Source organism: Meles meles, chromosome 3 (genome assembly GCF_922984935.1).
Source record: "Meles meles chromosome 3, mMelMel3.1 paternal haplotype, whole genome shotgun sequence".
NCBI lineage: Eukaryota > Metazoa > Chordata > Mammalia > Carnivora > Mustelidae > Meles > Meles meles.
In genome coordinates, this window is record NC_060068.1 from 68,663,775 (window position 1) to 68,686,235 (window position 22,461).

The 22,461-nt window shown below is 34.9% G+C and overlaps 1 protein-coding gene across 1 annotated transcript in view; it reads right to left on the minus strand.

Annotated features, from left to right (window-relative positions):
* The window catches only part of ADGRV1 (adhesion G protein-coupled receptor V1), a 515,461-nt gene that overhangs the window by 487,173 nt on the left and 5,827 nt on the right, over window positions 1–22,461 (minus strand). Inside the window, exons 5-11 of the mRNA XM_046001147.1 lie at window positions 20,682–20,786; window positions 18,001–18,114; window positions 15,473–16,038; window positions 14,658–14,928; window positions 13,939–14,268; window positions 6,528–6,704; window positions 4,159–4,382 (exon numbers count right to left, since the gene is read on the minus strand). Coding sequence (XP_045857103.1) covers window positions 4,159–4,382; window positions 6,528–6,704; window positions 13,939–14,268; window positions 14,658–14,928; window positions 15,473–16,038; window positions 18,001–18,114; window positions 20,682–20,786 — 1,787 coding nt within the window. The remainder of the gene's footprint in view (window positions 1–4,158; window positions 4,383–6,527; window positions 6,705–13,938; window positions 14,269–14,657; window positions 14,929–15,472; window positions 16,039–18,000; window positions 18,115–20,681; window positions 20,787–22,461) is intronic.

The following is a 22,461-nucleotide window of genomic DNA, read 5'->3' on the forward strand; positions in this document are numbered from 1 at the left end:
AAGAAAAAAAAGGAACATGCTACCTATAATCTTCATACTGAATTTTGCAGCCTTATTTACAATATTTATAACACTTCCAGATAATGAATATGAAGCTTATTAGGAGCTGAAATTTAAACTGAATTTAAGTGTATTAAAATTATATAAGATCAAAATACTTTTTACTCATAATATTTATGGAAGAACTTCTATTTCTGAATTCATTACATCTTTCATATTTGACTGAAATCAAATATTGCCTAAGTACACCAAAAATAAGTATACCATAAAATAAGTAATCAAAGGCTATAAATATATTTTTATAAAGAACAAAATCTACAGATTTGTTTAGTTTTATGAAAATTTAATTTGTAACACGTAGTTAGAAAATACATTTAAATAAAATTGCTTTAACTTTACATGCACTTGAATTTTTAAAAATTTTTAAATTTTTAAATTTTTAAAAATCTAGTGACATAAGATTACACTTACTAAATAAAAGTTGGATAACTGCACGGACTAAAACAAGCCACATTGATCAAACATAAATGAAGTTATGATTAGATTTTAGAAATATTTTGTGACCTTTCATATAATTCTATTCATCTCACTTTTAACTTCATTTTTTGTTATTAGAAAATATAGAACATATGCCAAAAAAAACATGGAACAGAATGGATCTGAGATGCATGACTTGTTGAGCAATTTCTATACATCTCTCAAAAGAACATATTTAAAGAAGTTTTTTTATAGTTCTGGTTTTTATGGTTGGTGTATAATTAGAATGATCAAAGAGACTGGGACGCAGGGCTCTGGGAGTTTAAAAGCCTGCATACTCTTTGAGAATTCTCAGACCTACGGTCTGCTCTAAACCTTCCCAAATGTCACTTTCTGTCGAACGAAAAAGTACTCAAGATCAGACCTCAGAATTACAATGAAGCCATAATCAATATGTAGGAAAGACAGCTCACTTCCTATGTAATAGAAAATCAGAATTATCATCCTTCTCTAGCTTTTGGAAATATGACAACCAACACCTAGCATACTCGTGACCGCAGAAGAGACAGCCCAAATTATAGGACAGTTATTTGTTATATTGTTAATCTAGTTATGTGATTTTCACAGTAAATATACCCATATTTCATACATGCTTCCCTTACCATTAGAAAATGAAACGACACACAAAGCATGCGCAGGCATCAAGCAAAACTTCTAAAGACCTGCGGTCATGCAGAACCGCAGCCTTGTCTAAAACAATGGCTTGAAAAGCAAAAAGGTTGAACAACCAAAACCAAAGCATTATTTTGTGCACTTACCCAAAATACACAACAAACCTTTCAGTTTCTACCCTGTCAACACAGAAAGAAGTGTGGGAGGGGGAAAAGGAGACAGAGACACCATTTGCCAAAATCTCACTAATACTGCTAGAAATTTGAACAACAGAGGAAAAATAAAGCTAAAGATAGCTTTCCATTTCCCTCCCCCCCAAGCTAATAATGTTCACTTTATGGGAATTCTGCACACTGGCTTCTCTGCTATTGACAAATGCTAGCAAGAGGTTCAGCAGTTCCCACTTAGGGAAGATGACCCCATGGCCAGCCAGCATGTCAATACCCACGGAAGACATTCCTTTCCAGGCCTGCTCCAAGGCGCTGAGATCTGCCAAGCACTGTGCGTGCTCACAGGCCACAGCAGCTGAGCAAATCTCATTCAGCTTGACTTATAATTACTTAGTAGCTTTAGTGAGGTTTTAAAAAATAACAAAAATCTTCATCCTCAGACCGAAACCCAGTTATTCTTTGAAAAAATAAAAAACTCTAGAAGCAAAGAAATACATACCTTTCATCAATTGCATAGAAATATAACTAAGAAGCCATAAGATAGCATTTTTATCTTTTAACTCTGACAAATATTATTTAAATAGAACTTCATATCAGGAAATCTAAATACTTTTCCAAATCCCCAGTGTAATGCATTTTCAGTCTTGAAAAATACATGTCAACATGCACAACCCCAGGGCTTCATTTTTAAGGTCAAATGACACTATTTATAAATATGGGGTTATACACAACATATATGAAAATTTTTCTGAAATACACTGACAAAGTGAAATTTTTTTCTGATTTGGGTAACATTAAAAAGTAAAATATTTTTAACTGGTATGATACTGAAAGCATTACAAACTGTTTAACTCCAGAGCAACTTTTATCTGTACTAAATATAGAGAATTGGCATTTGAATTTGACTTTAGAGAAAGTATATAAGGTACCACAAAAAAATCGTTTCTTGGCCTTTTGGCTAAGATCAAGAGTAAGGTACCACAATAAAGTGTTATTTCTGTTGTATTATTATATCATAACATTGTAAAAACACTACCATTCATTCTTTCATTTTAGTTTTGTTAAAAATTTGTAAAATCGAGATGAGGTTTAGATAAAATGTAATTTTTAATTTTAGATGTTATTCTCACATTTATTTAATTAAATATGTCTTAGAACACTCAAATGTTATTGACTTATTCTTACTCATGTACAATTTAGATAATATAAGTAAACACTATTGCTAATTGAAAACATTTTATTATAAAATTAAATGAATTACCTATATTTGAAAAGAGAATAACCATTAATTTCTGAAATACTCTAGCCCATGATTTGCATTTCTTTGTGTACTGTTTTTGCCCATAGGAGAGAGAGAAATGAACACTTAAAAATTCTATTTAATTTAAAGGTTTATATGATCAAGTTAAAAAATGACTTTTTGGAAGAATACAAAAAGTATTCCCTATAAAACTTTTGAAGGTGAAATTTAAATCATTCTTTAAACACTTAGCCAAAGCAGAAACTCAGCTAAGAGTTTTTATGAATTGTTAGATAAATGCTGTTGATTTTTCTTTTTTTTAATAAATAAATGGCTAATAAATGCTGTTGATTTTTTTCTTTTTTTTGAAGACTGCTCATTAATTTAATGAGTACTCAAACCTTAAAAAAAAAGGTAGTTCTCAGTTTTCATTTACATTACATTTCACTGATTTTTTAAAGTAATTTGAAATACCTTCCCTTAAGATTTAATGTGAAATACATATTAAAAGCATAAGTCATCAAAATCAGACATTTAGACAGTGTGTTTAATACATTTTTTAATTTTTTTGTTTGTGTGCTTTGTTTTACTTTTTATGTAAAAAAGGAAGTAAACAGAATTCACTTATGAAAACAAACAAAATATACAACAGACACTTAGTAGATTTGTTCCCTACATTCTATATTTTTCTTTGACATAAAAATAAGATGTTTACACAAAATACTTACAAAGAAAAACCTAATGGTAAAATATAGATAGGATCAGGGGTTCCATAAAATAATACACTATTTCAGTCCTGATTAATATAGTATAAGATAATGTCAATTGAATTTATATGTGATTTTTATTGTTTATAAAATATGAATTTTGCAAAGCACTCCAGTTACACTAACCTTCTCAAATATGTATCAACTTTAATATAGATAAGTTTGGCTTTTTTTTTTTTTTAATTAACTGACATCAGTTAAACACAGAACTTTTTTTCACTTTTGGAGGTTTTCTGAATTACTGGAAAAAAAAGAATCTCTCTGAGACCGTAGTATTTTCATAATATAAATTATCCACTGAGAAATATTAAGGAAATCCTTATTATTAATGAAAAAAAGCCTTAAATTTGTATTTTTGATTCTCTGTAAAGTGTGTATTAGTGTTCAAATTCTATGTTAAAAAGAGAATTTCATTATATTAAGATTAACGCTTTCTTTTTACTCATTCAGAAAAGCTCTAATCCCCTTCCCTGCTGAAAATGAAGCAGACACAGCTGTTTGTTTAACCGAACATTTTTGATTTGTTGCTGCCTAGTTTTTTTAATATAGCAACTTATTAGCTATGCTTATGTTATATCTGATATCCTCCAAAAATTCTCTGTGCAATGTTGCCTCATAATGAATAGCAGGGTAAAAATTCACTATGTCACAATACTCACAGTCTAACCAGAGCCATCAACAACAACAAAAAAAGTCAGAATCCCAGCAAAATGTCACCTATTCAGTTTTTTCTCTTTACTTCATATGGAGGAAAGAATTAAAACAAAAAACAAATTTCAGAGAACTCGAACATATATGTTACTAAATAAACATAAGCTAAATGGGTTATTACCTGTCTAGAGAAAGTGTTACTGTCTCATTCATTTCCGGTGTGTCATCAGCTTTGACCGTAATGTTGATTGTTGTATCACTTTGCCCAGATAAAAACACAACAGAGCCATTAAAGGGACCTATATCATCCAGGGTCACTGCTTTTGAATTAAAGCCAGAGGGCTTCAAACTCCAATAGACAGTAGCCTGGCCATCGGTTCCGTCCCGATGTAAGGGAATGTATACCTTATTAAAAAAAAAAAAAAGGAACAATTTCTTCTGAAATATATGCTAACAAATTATGTAAGCTTTTCAGTTAGTGCATGGCTATGTTATTATATGAATGTATGTATTCTGCATAGAGAGGCCAACTATTAAATAACAATAAAATATAACTGAAAATACCTTTTTATAAAGCATAAAAATAATTTTAGATATAACTTTTTATTAGTTTTTGCTAATCACATTTATCTGCAAAACTGCTCCCACTCAAAAATATCCTTACCTGTATTTTGTCTTAATAAAAGGATATTTTGAAAGCCAAAGAACAGTGAAAAAAAACGCAGAACATATTGGTTAAATACGAAATTTTCATCAGAGTTTCTCCCCCAAAAAAAGAATTAATGTAATATCACAATATAAACTGAAAGATAAAGTTTTGTAATTAAAACTAGAAAATTATGAAAAATTCATCTTAAAGTTATGGAGGCAAAAATAAGAAAATAATAATATAAGTAAGAACAAGAAATGTTTCTAGCCAATATGATACATGCAATAGAAATCAACTGAGATACTCAAATAGTTCTGGGTGACCTTGGACAAGTTACTTAACCTCTCTGACCTCAATTTCCTCAAGTGAAATGAAGCTAGGACTTCTCCATTTTGCAAGTTTGTGGAGAGGATTAGAATGCCTCTCTATTATATGAGCTAAATAAATGGCAGCTTTATAATAATTCTGAAACAAATTATTTTGGTAGTAAGTGCAGTACATTTCAAATATAGACAATAGAAGGATCATTGTAGATAATGATAAAGTTTTTTTTTTTTTCAAATAAAGAATATAAATGAAAACTTAATGGTAGATACACTATTCTTTTTAAGCCCCTAAAAAACTACCTTCTTTGTTCTTCGCTTTTTAACACAACCCATTTTGAAAAATGGAAGATATTTTCCTCACTAACCATTCTGCTAATCTGACTATCAATGATCAGTGCTGGATACTAGCAAGCAAAATAAGATACTTAAGAAAGACAAAAAAATTAAGAGTCACCCTGAGGGAGTAGGTGTGGCCTGGGCAATGGATGGGACAAAGAGAAAGAGAACTGAGGGAAATTTCCACACTTTCTGTTTCCCAGAGGGGAAGAATGCAGGTTTACAGAGCCCAAAATTTTCCCTCAAAACTAAGTTTCCTCAAGGGAAAAATATGAAATGGTAAATTGACAGCAGATAATGAGTAAAAGAAATCCACTCTCTAAATGTTTTTAGTTTTTAAGTTTTTAGAAGGAAACAGTGTATTAATAAAAAATACAAAAATCAGAACCATCTTGAACAATGAGATACTCTGCCAATTTCCAGAATCAAATATACAAGCAAAGGAAGTCACGGATACCATATTCTGACATAAGACTTTGATAACAAAAACAATTCTCCTCTTTTCCGATCTGAACCCAAACCCACTTTAAATCACATCTAAGTTAGGAGAGTCTTAGAGAAGGTTTCAGGGATAGACTGTGACTCAGATAATGGTAAAGCTGAAAGTCATCCCTAGATAAATGGCAGGAAAATTCAATCAGAGTAGGGGGCACATAGGGGTGATATGTTTATGAGTGTGCTTTTGCATGTGTGTGTGTGTGTGTGTGTGTGTGCCCACAAAAATTTACCCATATATAAAAAATGTCTCAAATCTGGCATTCCACAACTTTCCCACCACCAAGTGGAATGGCAATCCAAGTGGATCCCTTCTGCCGCCAAGCACAGAACCCAAGGCAGCCACCCTAGTCCTGCCCAAAGCAAGCATGAGCAATGCTGATAAATGCAATAGGTCAGGGATACGTGCAATACATGTGACTTGGTCAATAAAAAAAGAAAAATAATGTTTAGCTATCACTCTGGCAAATATCATAGCACTATCTAAAAACATGTACATCAAAACACCCAACTCTGGCCATGAGCAATTAATTCTAATTTTATTCTAACAAATATGGCAAAAGATGATGGAAAAATCACATATTCGTTAGTTACTTGTATCAAATGACACATTGAAGACTTGCTGTAAATGGTGAAGCTTTTCAAGATCTGTTAAGTCTGTATGTTAACTCTACAAAAAAGGAAAACTATCTATGTCTTATCTCGGACTCATTAGGGCTCATCAATAAGAAAAAGCTTACTTACCACTTCAGCAGCAGAATCTTCTGGTTCATGTAAAATGATTGGAAGATTGCTGAGGAAGCCAATTTCTCCATTTGCAATGTCCGGAGTAACCACTAAAGAAATATTTTGGATTTTCCCAAATCTAGGACTTACAGGTGGGATTGGGGGAATTATGTTCACCAACTCCACAGTTTCCAACTATAATAAACAAACACAAAAAATTTAAAGGAAGAGAAATTTTTAATTAAAAAAAAATCTTAGTAGCATGGAACAACAAAATAAATAAGTAAAGATCACAAACTTGGCAACTTCATTTCCTCTTTCAGTCACCATCCTACTTCAATCTCCTACACTGGCTTCTTGAGTTTTTTGTTTTTTCTCTTGTTATTATTCCCCAGCATTCTTTCTAAGCCCTTTATCTTACAATATCATACCCTCTCCCTAATAATATCTCAATCTCTCCTGAGAATTCCAAATCTAACAACTGTCCCTGGACATCACATAAATGTCACACAGACACCTTACAGTTAGAATATCCAAAATAGAAATCACTACCTCCATGTTCCCTCACGACTAACATTATCAGCACTACCAACTGCTTTTCCTCCTTAACACCTGTACCCAACTATCTTGACCCTAAAGGCAAACTGAGAGTTGCCCTACATCTCATTCTTCTCTTCACTAACCCACACTTCCAATCAATCACCCACTCCCCTTCTATGCCAGAGAAAACTCACTATCAGAAGATCGTTCAGCACTCCAAATATAACCTAACATGTCTCTCTGTTTAAAGAAAAACAGCGTATGTATATCACATAGTATACCTGTGCCTAATGAACATGACCACTAGAGTAACTTCCACAGTACTCTCATCTAGAATAGCCTCCCTTCACCATCTCGCAAGTCCAAAATGCGCCCACTCTTAAAGACCGGTTAAATCTCCCCCTTTCGTGAAAATTTCCTAGTATCTGCAGCCCCTTCTATTCTTTCTGAACTTCTACAACTGCCCTCCCTAAACGTAGAACTTTTTTATAAATTTCACATGTTGCTTGCTCATCATCATTTTGTAAATTCCAGACTTTTACTTCCTAACATAGCCCTTGTGAGTCTGTGTTCTCCTCCTCAGCATTTCACCAGGCCATGACACAGACCCAAAATTGCAGCTGAAACACAGTAAATGCTTGTCAACTCATCCTTCTGACACAAAACTAGCTCTATAGGAATCCTGGGATATCACAAACCTTCAACATCTTAATATTCTAACTTTTCAAAATTCACCTGATCAATCCATACTGTGTTCACTTGAGGAATACAAATATTCATTACAGGACGCAAAAACAATAAAGATTTTAAGCTGAAAAGCAATTCTGAACTTAGTAACACATTATGGATCTCCCACTCTTTAGAGCCCTCTGATAGGCTTTGTAATGTGGAAACAATGCCAATAAGTAACTACCAGGAGAGACTTGTGATTTTAATTGATTTTCCACAAACAGACAGGAGTAGTTCTGATCCCACACACAATGTCACATTTTATGATAAACGATATATAAAGACAAAAGCAAATGCTCTTTTATAAAATGTCATGCATTTTGCTTTATGAATGGATAAAGAAGATGTGGTATATATATATTTAATGGAATACTATGCAGCTATCAAAAAACCCAAAATCTCGCCATTTGCAACAACATGGATGGAACTAGAGGGTATTATGCTAAGCAAAATAGATCAATCAGAGAAAGATAATTATCATATGATCTCTCTGATATGAGGAATTTGAGAGGCAGGGCGGAGGGTCATGAGGGAAAGGGAGGGAAAAATGAAACAAGATGGGACTGGGGAGGGGGACAAACATAAAAGACTCTTAGTCTCAGGAAACAAACTGAGGGTTGCTGGAGGGGAGAAAGGTGGGAGGGATAATATGGTGGCTAGGTGATGGACATTGGGGAGGGTATGTGCTATGATGAGTGCTATGAATTGTGTAAGAGGGATGAATCACAGACCTGTACCCCTGAAACAAATAATATAATAAATGTTAATTTTTTAAAAAATCACATACAGGAGGGGTGCCTGGGTGGCTCAGTTGGTTAAGAGTCTGACTTCTGATTTCATTTCAGGTCATGATCTCAGGGTTGTGAGGTTGAGACCTGTGTTGGGCTCTGTGCTACATATGGAACCTGCCTAAGATTCTCTCTGTCTCCCCCCGCTTCCCTTCCCCCTCTTTCTAAAAATAAATAAATATTTTTAGTATTTTTTTTAAATCTAAAAGTCACAAACAGGAGAAAGATACCAAAAAAAAAAAAAAAGCCTCCATATTTTGGTAGTCATTTGAGTAAAAGAAAAAAAAGAAATTAGACTGACACATTTTGTCAAATATGGTACATACTAAAATAAAATGTGTAATTCTTTAGTATACTACATTTACTTTATAAAATAAATAAAATGTAAAGATAAATAGTAAAAACCACTTATCTGTCATCCTTTCTAAAGAAAAGAAATAGATATACATGTAAATTTCTACTTATCTTTTAAAATATTACAAAGAATAAATAAATAAAATTTACATATTATATGTATAGATAATATATATATTTAATTTATATCTATATTTAATGCATATATAAAATGTATATAAATATATATAAAAATATAAATATACCTTATATAAAAATATAAGGTATACATTGTTTGGAGGCAAAGATGTTTCTAAAATACTTGGTCATGCGTGAGTAAGCATGTGTCTGTGAATGAACACTCTCATTCCCATACATTCGCCAAGAGCTAAACTGATAATACTATTCAAAACATTAGGATATTTTTACTCCAAAACTTTCTAAAAAGAAAGGAGGAAAGTAAGTAAGTCATATCTCACATTTATCAAAAAAATTAATTCTAAGTACAGGATTTTTTGAAAAATACAAAGAAAGAAGATACAGAATGCTATGAAATGAACTGATCAAAAGGAAAATGCTAATTTTCCATGGCTTATTTCCTAGTCTCTAAGCCTTTTTGTCTGGGTTCCTTAAGCATCTGCTAAATCAAACTGCCCCATTCATAAAGAGTGGTTCTTTGCTTTCAGACAGTTTGCAACTGGGACAGCACATTAGCAAACCCCAAGCCTGCCAAAAGTTGTATCTCAGACTAATGTATTTAGCTGAGGGTTAGTGAAGAATGAGGAGCTCATGTCTCAGATTTTCCTTTCTTCAGTTTCATTCAACTTTCCACGCAGAATCTGATGCCTCCTATTCTTGAGTTGCTCATCCATTATGTACTATACAAACTACATAACCTTCTAATTTCAACCAGCCTTCCAGAACCTACAGCTGTTTTGAACCTCAAGGAATTGTGTTGGTGACTAATAGTGTCTTTTTTTTTTTTTTTCTAAACTGTTAAATTAACTGTCTGCACTCTAAGACCTTTTGTTTTTTTAACTGAATACAGAGAGCTAAAAAAGAACTGGGTCTGGAATTAGTGGTGCAAACAGATTTCTAAACCGGCATCACCAAAATTCAGACACTACACACTTCTTCAAGTTTTCCCTTACTTTTCAAGTAGCATCAAGAATAAATTCTGCCATGCTCATATACAACGCGAAAATAGCTCGGATAATATCTGATCCACAGATGGTCCTCAATAAAGTTATGTTTACAAAGAGATTCTCTGCAGCTACTTGGATAGATGTACTAGATATTTTCAAAAGACTAAAAGCTTGATAGAAAGGTTACTAATATTGGCACAGATATAGGGGGTCTGTATCCACCGTAAAAGCTGGTCTTGAGGCAGCATGAGAAAAGAAATCAGAGAGCCAAAATGAGAACAGAAAAGTTCTCCAAAACTCAAAATCAACAATTAAACTCATCTCATATCACTACAATAACTATAAGAATGCCAGGATGCCTAGGCCTCCATGAAAGTAAAAGCAACTGTGTAAAATCTTTGCTTTATTTCACTTAGGTTCATAATTTGGTTCTCATATCACTTGTGCCCTATGCAAGACTGGAGACACACAGAAGGGGGAACTGAAAACTGACATACCTTAAACGTATGTTATGAATTTAAATATTTGTGTTCCCCCAGAATTCACATATTGAAAACCTAATCCCCCGGGTAATGGCATGTTGAGATAATTGGGTCATGAGGCTAGACCTTCATGATGCAATTGATGCCCTTATATGAAATGACGCCAAAGAGCTTGTTTCCTGTCTCTCTCCACTATGTGAAGACACAGCAATAAGACAACAGTCTGCAAACCAGGAAGAGGGCTCTCACCAGACACTTTCCATGCCAGCACCCCGATCTCGGACTTCCCAGCCTCCAGCACTGTGAGAAATAAAGGTCTGTTGTTCAAGCCACCAGTCTATGGTATTCTTTTTAGCAGCCTGAACTAAGACAATGTATATCAATAACAGTGCTCTGAATCCGGAGGACAAGGAGAGCAGAAAAGGCAAAGGACAGCGCTGATACCAAAAATAAAAACAAAAACTCCATCAAATTCTGAAACTCCTCATAACAAGTTATTTTCTCCCAGGGACTCTTGAAAACTGCTAAGTTTGGGGAATGCTGCCCTAAGTGCAAACTGGTGAAATTAGTTATGCACTTTCATGTATTATTAGGCTCAATCTTAAAACGTTGTGACCTCTTTTTTTAATAAAGCCAAATGTATACCTTTTTAAAAAAATTTCTAAATGTATCTTCACATGTGTTCCAATAACAGCATTCTAGTCCCTTTAATTTCTTGCTCAACATGGCCAGGGCCAGGGGCTCCACCACATGCTCAACTCCACTTCACAGAGAGCTAAAAAGAATTGACAGATGCCCCATCTGGCCACTCATGTCACAGGGCATCCCACAAGCCACAGGGGAAGCAGACACCACTGTGTACAAGGCCATGTTCTCTTCACCCAATTACTCCAAGAGAAATTCAGGGTCCTCCAAGAATGGGTTATCCTCATAGACAGAAGTATGCATCACATCATACCTTCCCCATTTTGAGGCAACACAAAATACCAATAAAAAAATAACAAAAGATGAAGAGGGCGCCTGGGTGGCTCAGTCATTAAGCATCTGCCTTCGGTTCAGGTCATGATCCCAGGGTCCTGGGACTGAGCCCCGTATCGAGCTTCCTGCTCAATGGGAAAGATGTTTCTCCCTCTCTTACTCCCTGCTTGTATTCCCTCTCTCACAGACTCTCAGTCAAATAAATAAATTAAGTCTTTAAAAAAAAAAAAAAAGCTAACAAACAAAAAAAGATGAAAAGCAGAATCTCCTAACATTAAGTGGCACAACCTTTGGAAACAATGGCAAAATGTCTTCCTGTGGGTACACATATTACAAAGAGGTATCCTCTACATACTGATAAATCTTATATTTCTATAACAGGTCACCTACTAGACCCCTCTACCTGGAGTCCTCAAAAAATATACAAATGGTACAAGCATGAGCAATGTCCCAGGTGAAAACATACAAAAAAAGACAAGAGTCTTCAGAATGAAATGGCCTACCCCATCAAGCACCAAGGAAAGTAGGAAACAGTCCTGTGGAATTCAAAACACTAAGAAGATTTAAAAAAAAAAAAAAAAGCTCTCAGGGATAACAAGTAAGTTACCTAAAAAAGTAAATAATGTCTTTCCCCTCAAATTTCTCATCAGCAACTGTGCTATAGAACAATACCCTCCAAATTCTGAAGAAAAAAAGTATTTTTTTTTAAATTTTTATTTTTAGAGAGGGGGAGAGAGAGAGAGAGAAAGAGAAGGGGGGAGAGGCAGAGGGAGATGGAGAGAGAGAATCTCAAGCAGGCTCCACACCCAGTGCAGAGTCCAACGCGGAACTCAATCCCACAATCCTGAGATCATGGCTTAGGCCAAAATTGAGAGTCAGATGCTTAACCAACTGAAATATCCAGGCACCCTGAAAATAATCATTTTAATCTAAAAATTTCTACCAAGCCAAACTATCAATGTGAGTTTGAAGTTTTGCTTTTAGCTTTTCAAAGACTCAAAAAGTTTACTTTGCATCTGCCTTTTCTGCACATGTATTTGAGGAAGACACTACAACAAAAACCAAATACAATCCAAGAAGGAAAAAGCAAGAGATCAAGAAAATTCGGGACCTCAGTAGAAACCATCCCAAGTAGCAGGTGTGAAGCAAGCATAAAAAGCAGTTAGTACAACTAACTCACCATCCAACATGTATAAGAAAACTGGAAGCTAGAATGTGGTGAGGATGGCATATAGAAAGGGAGCAGTTAGAAATACTAGAGAAAGCAGCAAAAACCATAAAACAAAGTCTAGGCAAAAATATGAGACCAATTTAAATGTGCATGATTTGAAAAAATTAATTGGATATGAGACTTCATTTGATACATATTTCAGTTAGTGAAGCATGTGGAAATAAAGGATTATAAACTCTTTATCAACCCATTCACACTATTTGAATTTCTATTAAATTTATTTACATAGCCAAAATTTGATAAGCATCCTTTATTACTTTCTAATTTTCAGAATCAACCAATAACAAATGCATGGAAATCATAACCACACTATCATAAGTGAGGGCAGATTTTTTAAAATTTTGGCAATAAAAATAATGTTTTGGTTAATGAAAGATAAGAGATAAGATAGACAAAGTAGAAGAATATGTTACAGGGCCCTAATTTCTTTTTACTTACTTATTTTTAAAGATTTTATTTATTTGACAGAGATCACAAGTAGGCAGAGAGGAAGGCAGAGACAGAGAGAGGGGGAAGGAGGCTCCCCGCCAAGCAGGGAGCCCAATGCAGGGCTCGATCCCAGAACCCTGGGATCATGACCTGAGCTGAAGGCAGAGGCTTTAACCCACTGAGCCACCCAGGCGCTCCCCTAACTTCTTTTTATTAAGTAGATGAGAATCCAGAGATCCTATCTATAGTTACAAAGAAACAGATTTTTTAGTATGTTATTTTAAAAATCTACACAATTTTTCTCATATTGCTTTATTTCTGAAATGCCTCCCCGCAGTATCCATCATGAAAAACAGTATTTATCCTACAAATCCCATTCCTATGTCATATTTTCCTAAATCAACTCAAAAGAATGGTAGATCTCTTTCTCCTCTCTCTCAATCTCTCCCCTACCTGCCCTCTTCCATTAACAATCTCTGTTACTCGGGGCACCTGGGTGGCTCAGTGGGTTAAAGCCTCTGCCTTCGGCTCAGGTCATGATCCCAGGGTTCTGGGATCGAGCCTCGCATCAGGCTCTCTGATTTAGTAGGACCCTTGTTTTACTCATCCTTATATGGCTTAGGAGCAGACACTTTCTCTCCTTGGGCGCCCTCAATAAATTATAGTAACTAATGGTAGCATCCAAACCATCAATGTGGCAAGATAAAGGTTTTAACACAGACAAATACATTTGCAGTTGAACCAAAGTTGAAATTGTTCTAACCATCACATTACCTTTACTAGAAAGTGGGCCCCATTTTGAAGGAATGCATCATTTCTTATTGGTAGTTTTCTGGTGACTTGGATTTTTTGTTCTGGAAAAATAAGGTTATTTCTCCTGGACATATTTAAGATGCCATCTTTTGCTCGCAAAGGGTCCACAGCTCCAGCAGGAATATAAAGGGCAGAATAAAACATCTTTACATCTCCTTTAGTTCCTCCTCCTCTTGTAAAACTCAGGAATAAATATCGTTCACCTGGGCTGCTTTCAATCTTCTGGTTTTCCATAGGAAAAAATGTTATTAGGCCATAAACATCATCACTATCCTGAATGTAGAACAAAAGCTGCAGACAAGGAAATAAAATATTAAAGTGTAGAATTCTCACATCTGAGAAGACCAAACTATTGATTTTCTAAGCCATTCTGATTTTTAATAGTTATTTACATATCATGTCTAAAGACAATCACTCTTTACATATAATAGAGTAAAAGATGAATCAAAAACAGATTTGGCAACTTTGCTAATTTATTGTTTGTGGAATTTTTTTTGAAGAGTAAATTTTTTATTTACGGAAAAGACCATCTTGAGTAATGGAAACATACATCATTTCTAAAAACAAGTGTTCTTCCTGTTGCACCCACCTAGACATAAAAATGATATGTGTGATAAAATTCTTTGGCTCTTCAGTAACACAGAAACATTCACGCAAGTAAAGCAGAACAACTGATCTACCTCTGCTGGTTCGCTCACTTCTGCACCTCCTCGTACTGTATGAGGCAGAATCCGAAGTAGATAAGCTTCTGCTTCTTCTGGAAGATCATCATTAACAATAGTAAGAGGAACTGATGCCAACATCTGCCCTTGTGCAAAATGGAGAACTCCGGAACTTGGTCCGATATCTGCTGTTACTGGTGAGGGATCACTGCTATTCCGTGTCAGTTCCCAGTTCACAGAAATATTCCCATGGGTGCCACCATTTCTAACCACTGTAATTTCTTCAAATCTAGAATTTTATAATAAATACATATGGTCACATATTATATTTGTTTCTCTTAGCTGAGCTTTTTCTTTTTCTTTTTAAGATTTCATTTATTTATTTGACAGAGAGAGAGATCACAAGCAGGCAGAGATGCAGAGAAAGAGGGGGAAGTAGGCTCAGCAGATGGGGGGCTCGATCCCAGGACTCTGAGATCATGATCTGAGTTGAAGGCAGAGGCTTAATACACTGTGCCGCCCAGGTGTCCCCCCTTAGCTGGGCTTTTTTCAACGTCAAACTGGCCATCAGGTTTTGGTAAAAGCAGAATCCATATCATAGAGAATGAATGGCTGTTTTTAATATGAAGGGGTAGATATGTAGATGTGTCCTGGGAACCTACTACAGTATGAATTCACTTGCATATTTAAATCACTCTGAAAATAAGAGAGAAAACAGCAAAGCCATGGTGGAAGAAGTGACACAGTTCGACACTATGTCCAACGGCACAAGTACTAAACCACGGAATAATATATTAAAATAATCGTAGTAACAGGTTTAAAATAAACCATACCTTGATGTTGTATCTTCATCAATTACAACTGTCCTTTCAAACAAGATACTGTTGAATGACAGGACTCCATAAGGTTTGTCATTTGGCTTAATGGTGATTTGCACAATAGAAGGGGGTAATAGCACAGCATCTCCCTGCAAGGTATCTTTTAGTAATACAACATGAAATGATTCTGCAATCTCTGGAATAGTGTCATCAACTATCTGAAATTTCAGGTGTGATTCATGAGTAAAAGGTGGAAAAACAATAGTTGGCCTTGGCTGAAGATCAATGAAGTCTAAATTTTCCTGGGCATGTGCTGTTGAATTCCCAGTTACAATAACGTAACTGATTGAAACCTCATATTCGTCAGATCCAATCAGATGCCCATTGTCATCTTTTCCGCGAACCACTGGAATTAGGAGTATGTGGTCTTCCTCAGGGACCAAATAAATATTCTGAATGAATCTCACAGGACTATCATTTTTCTTAATGATTATTTCAACTGAGCTCCTAGAGGTGTTGATCTCAGCTCCTCCTTCTACACTTTTCAGTTGAATCAAAAATATTTCATCATTTTCTGGTACCTGTCAATAAATATAAACAACAGCAAAAATATCAATAACCAAAACATCTGTGAAGAAACCAGAGCATACCAAGTTGCTATGCTTCAGTACAAAGAAACAAAAAAATTTTAACTGAAGGGAGTAGAGAGACTTGTTTAAAATCTACATATTAATACATCTTCCAAAGTTACATAATATATTTTAGATAGGGAAGGAAAAGTTCATAAAGCAATGGTATGGACAGGTATTAAAATATAGGTATAATGTCTTCCAAACTTGATCAGTCTTTAGGTAACACTAATGATTTGACAATAAGACTGGGCATAAAATTTTACTAGTTTTATCAAACTGGTAGAGTCAGAAGTAGGATGATAGTAATCTAATAATAATATGTAAGAATATCTAAGAATCTGGGATATTATAGATATATAATATCTAAGAATATGGAAAACTTTACATTAAACATCACATGCAAATAGTTTTCAACATGTGAATTATTCTTGCTTTTCTCTAAATGATTTCTAATTCAAGAGGTAAACATATACCAATCATATGATTTCCAAAATACACATCATGCCTCCGGAGAACAAGCTATAAGAGTCACTATCAGGGAAATGTTGCCATTGTTAGAGTGAAACTTTTTTTTTTTTTTTTTTGCAGCTGCACAGAAATCCTGGGGATAATCTTCACTATGCTGTTTAGATAAATTCTGTTTTATGAATAAAAGGGAAGAAAGAAATCTTTTTACCTCCATCCACAGCAATACAAAAGGTAAGGTTATTTATCTAAAAAAAAAATGCTGTGATTTGATTGGTGATCTTTTTATTGCCCAATTTTACTGAGGAATAATAGACAAATATAACTAATATATTTTAAATGTACACATGATGGTTTGATATACATATACATTTTGGAATAACTGCAGAGATCCAGAGAATTAACACAATCATCACCTCACACAGTGATTCTTTTTGTGTGAGTGACTGAACACTTATGATCTACTCTCAGCAACTTTCAAGTATACAGTACTGTATTATTAACAGCAGGCACCATGCTGTACATTAGATGCTCAGAGGATGATCTTTTAAGTTTCTAGGTAAAATGCACAATTAATCATTGCTCCAAATTATAACCTTTTCAAGGATCTAAAAACAAAAGGTTTTTACTAACTTAAAGAACCAGAAGAACTAGAGTCATCAATGCTACACTATTATTTCATTTTTTTTAAGAGAAACAATTTCTAATAATGTCTTCCAAATCATTTTTCTTCTCTTGGGATTTTTTGTGATTTGATTTCATGATTTTTTTTTATAGCAAGTTAAGGGATAAAATTCCCAGATATTTTATTCTCTCTTTGTTTCTGACAATATTAAGATTGTTTTATTAAAAGTTACGTTTTCTCTCATTTAGCTCACAAGAGATACCCTTGCACATTATTGTGTGTGTATTGTGCAAATCCCTTCCCTTCTTAGTCTTACATCTCAATCCTTGGTAACTTCAGTATGAAATGTAAAAATTAAAACTAAAGTCTTCCATGAATGTGAACATTAAAATATCCAAACAAAAGAATATCAATTACAGTAGAATCTTCTTTGTTTCCATAGTAAAATACTTATGCTGTGTAGGTAATACTGTAACTGTTTAAATCTGAAATCACCAACAAAAATCAATCATCAGGGTTTACAAAATGCTTAAGCTTTTGAATACATGTCGGTGCCGGTTATATTCAGGTTTATCAGCTTTTAGATGTACAATTTTATGTGAAATAAATTAGGTAAATATTAATCAGATATACTCCAAAATGGCTCTTTATAGCTAAAGTATACACTAACTAGTTAGTACAATACACTAACCTTACATAGGACTATGTTCTTGAATAATTTCAAATAGTGAACACAGTTTAATGCTTGACATAATGTACTCCAACGTGTCTGTACTACAGGCAGAGTCCCTGTCCCATTGAAGCATTTAACAGTATCTCACCTCATCATCGAGTACTGTCAAATTATAAATGACTGTTGCTCTGCCAGGGGGAAAGGTGATATTTCCTTTAACTGGGCTCAAATCTTCCTCAGGTGAATTTGGGCCACCTTCTACCTGCAAAGAAACACACAGTGCCCTTGATAAACACAAAATATTTCACAAGAGTTAGAAAGCATTACTATGATTCAGACTAACAAAAATAAAAAATCCACTTAAAAATGTTTTGAGAAAAGAATTACAGAAAACTGTACATAACTCTGCCCTTCTAATTAGTAGTCCAGGAGTATAATACAGTTATAGATCTTGACTACAATCACATTAAACTACATGGTTTCTAAGCACTTTTTCTTTTTTTTCTCAGCCATTAAAGTAAATCTGAGAAAAAAACATAGATTTTCTTTACAGGTATATATTCAAAATTGGTAAATTCTCTTAAGTAACAGAATCAAATGGCAGTACCAGCACTGACTATATAACATTGAGCAAGATATTAAATAACTCCAAGGGATGCCTGGGTGGTTTAGTCACTTAAGCATCTGCCTTTGGCTCAGGTCATGATCTCAGGATCCTGGGACTGAGTCCTGCACTGGGCTCCTTGCTCAGTGAGGAATGTGCTTCTCCCTCAGCCTCTTCCTGCCACTGACACCACCCTCCCTCCCCCACCTGTGCGCGCGCTCTCTCTCTAATCTTTAAAATAGACATAATACTATCCACTTCACAGGCTAGATGTGAAGATGTAATAAGGCCATTCTTTTTGAAAAGTGCTTATTAAGTACTCTGTGCCTGATCTCTGTTACACGCTAAGGATATAGCAGTGAATAGGCAAACTCCCTACCCATAAGGACCTACGTTTAATGAAAGGGAAAAACGATAAATAATGTGTATTTTTCAGATGATGATAAGTATTATGGAGAAGAAATTAAGAAGGGCACGAGGGAGACAAAGTTCTGGGAAGAGATGTGGTTTTTATATGTAGTGAGAATCAATGTAAGGCACTTAGAACAGTAAACGGCAACATTAAGTGCTCAGCAAATACTAGTTGTAATTATTTCAACAAAACAAAGGCTCAAGACTCAAGAAAGTAATTTCAGACATCCAGAAAGTAACATTCAAAATTTGCAATTTTGCCTTATCCTTTCCACAACCAATTTTTTTCCAATTTTTCCCACATTTGTTATTAGATACATTTTCAAAAATGTACTATCTACAACTACTGCATATTTAATTAATGCTACTATGTTTTTCACACATTATTCTCTTATGGCATTTTATTTTTTGATGCAATTAACATAACCATCATATAATATAGGTCTCCATGAGCACAAGAAGAACTCTACTATGTTTCAGAATTAGGTTATATAAATCCAACTATCCATTTTATTGATATTGCTATTAATAGTTTAGAAACTGGTAAGATACAAATAAATGCTCTAATATTTGAAAACAGCATATGAACATGTTCTAGATATTATAAGGCACAAAAATTAGTTGAAGATTTGAATATGTATCTTGTAAAATAGCAATATGGTGACACATTGGTGTGCCTATGGTCAGTAAGCAATCAGATGGAATGGTGACAGGCAGCACCCTAAGAAACCTGCCTCACCCTCAGCCTATCTTAGTCAAGTCAAATGCTGTAACACCTATGGACCTCCATGGTGGAGTCTGACTGCTCTTAACAGCATCCATTAAGAGTATTTTTTTAGGGGTGCCTGGGTGGCTCAGTGGGTTAAGCCGCTGCCTTTGGCTCAGGTCATGATCTCAGGGTCCTGGGATCGAGTCCCGCATCGGGCTCTCTGCTCAGCAGAGAGCCTGCTTCCCTTCCTCTCTCTCTGCCTGCCTCTCTTGTGATTTCTCTCTGTCAAATAAATAAAAAAATCTTTAAAAAAAAAAAAAAGAGTATTTTTTTAGGGGCACCTGGGTGGCTCAGTAGGTTAAGCCTCTGCCTTCAGCTCAGGTCGTCCCAGGCTCCTGGGATCGAGCCCCACATCGAGCTCCCTACTCAGCTGGGAGCCTGCTTCCCCCCTCTCTCTCTGCCTGCCTCTCTTGCCTACTTGTGATCTCTCTCTCTCTGTCAAATGAATAAATAAAATCTTTTCTTAAAAAAAGAGTATTTTTTTAAATGGGGAAAAAGTAAAATGGGGAAAGACTAGACATCAAATAATCAAATAATTTTACATAAGCCTAAGTAGCCCATAGGCATTTTTAAAATTTACCTCCTTGAAAAGGTTTATCATAAAGGTTTAATGAAATTTTTAGAATTAACATTATTATTATTTTATTTTGTGGTTTATTATTACCAACCAGTATATAAAATGATACATTGTGTTTCATGGTAGCATACTATATGCAAGCAACAACAACAAAAAAATCTTTTATTAACTATGAAATTTACCAGATAATAAAAGTATTTACTACTATTTTAGTTTTTTTAAGGGTCATGCTTATTATAGAAAGGACCTTGACTTATAACTTAATTATATATATATATATATATATATATACGTATATATATATATATATATACATACATATATATATATACATACATATATATATATACGTATATATATATATACGTATATATATATATATATATAAAATAACTTAATTTATAACTTAAAAGTTATAGCCACCTGATGTGAACTCTGAAGTTTAAAGTGGTTTCAGACTAAACTTACCTCAAAAGTCACAGTAACCATTCCATAAGTTCCTTTTTCTCTGATGAGAGTAAGAGGCACAGATTCATTTCTGCCCCTGGGCTCACTCACTGTGACTGAAAAAGGCTAGTGGGAATAGCAAAGACAGGCACTTATCAGCCAGAGGTAGAGGTGGTACAAACTGTTAACCTTAGAAATACTAAATTTACATAGACAAATTAATCCACATCATACCCTAAGAATGTGTTATGTCCTAGCATTAATTAGCTATAGTTAATAAAAATGCTTGAAAGGCTAAAAATAATAGTGTAAAGGGAACATAAAACTTGGTCAAGCAAAAGATGCAAGTTCTTGTCCTGATTCTACCATCAGCTAGCTATTCTGCTGAAAGATTTTAAAAGTTATTTAGTTGAAAGATGAGAAACTCAAATGCTCACAGGGACCTGGGATGTCAAAAAACCAAGTTGTGTCTCCCCCTGAGAGCAGCTGATTGTGACCACCCACTGGGAGCACCACCAACAGGCCTTACTCCTAACCACTATGCCCTTCTCATTGGTCAACCTGCCAGTGAAAAGCAGAGGACTGCTAATGATTTTCAGGACATGATCACTGGGGGAAAGAAGCCAAGGCTTCAAATGTTGAAAAACGCTGGCTTGGGTGCCTGAAACCGGGCCTAGAAGAGGAGGAAGAGGGAAGCAGCCAGATGCATGCTTTCTAGGGCAGGGTGACCATCTCTCCTGGTGACCCCAAGCCTCAGTGTACCCGTCCATAAATGAGGATCAGAATATCTGTCCCAAAGACATCAAACATCATCAGTGCTCTCTTCATCATCAACATAATCATTATCCAGGCCAGGAACTGAAGCCAGCCTATTCAGCAACACTGTGACCCCAACAGTTTACTTTGTTTCATTTTAACCTTATGGGGCAGGTACTATGTCAAGAAAAAAAAGGCAGGGGGAAGGAAGGAGGGAGGGAGGGAGGGAGGAGGGAAGGGAAAGAAGGAGAAAGGAGGGAGGGAGAAAAGAAACCTTTAAACAAGTCAGTATGAGGTTGGGGGTGATAAGTTGGGAGTGAATATAAAAGAAAGACAGTAAGGAGAAAAATTAAGCAATTAAGAAAGCCTGCTTCATAATTAACTAGTAATTCCCTATCATTTAAATAGAACTGACTGATTAATTAATTTAATCAATTTTGTAAATGACAATATAATGGAGGTCACAAAATGTCTACTATATGGACATTATCCACATCTTTTTTTAATAAAGATACAGCAATTAAAAGATCATATTTATCTATAGCCTGCCTTGTTACAGAGATAATTTAAGGTAAGAAAATGACATACAATGCACCAATTGTAGCAGCAATCTAAATTGGAAAATAAATAAAAAGCTGGAGTGTATCATCATCTTTTAGTAATGATAATTAGTAACATGATTCAAAAAGCCTCCGTATCAGGAAGGTAGCTGTAGTCTAAAACTTAGTGGCAAAATCCAGTTGTATCCAAGATAAATTTTGTTTTAAGAGCTAGAAACACGGGCACCTGGGTGGTTCAGCTGTTAAGCATCTGCCCTCAGTTCAGGTCATGATCCCAGGGTCCTGGGATGGAGCCCCATATCAGGCTCTCTGCCCAACAGGAATCCTACCTCTCCCTTCTCCCACTCCCCCTGCTTGCATTCCATCTCTTGCTCTCTCTCTCTCTCTGTGTGTGTCAAATAAATAAATAAAATCTTTAAAAAAATGGTTGCACCATTATAAAAAATAATAATAAGAGCTGGAACAATTTCTCTCAAGGGGGAACC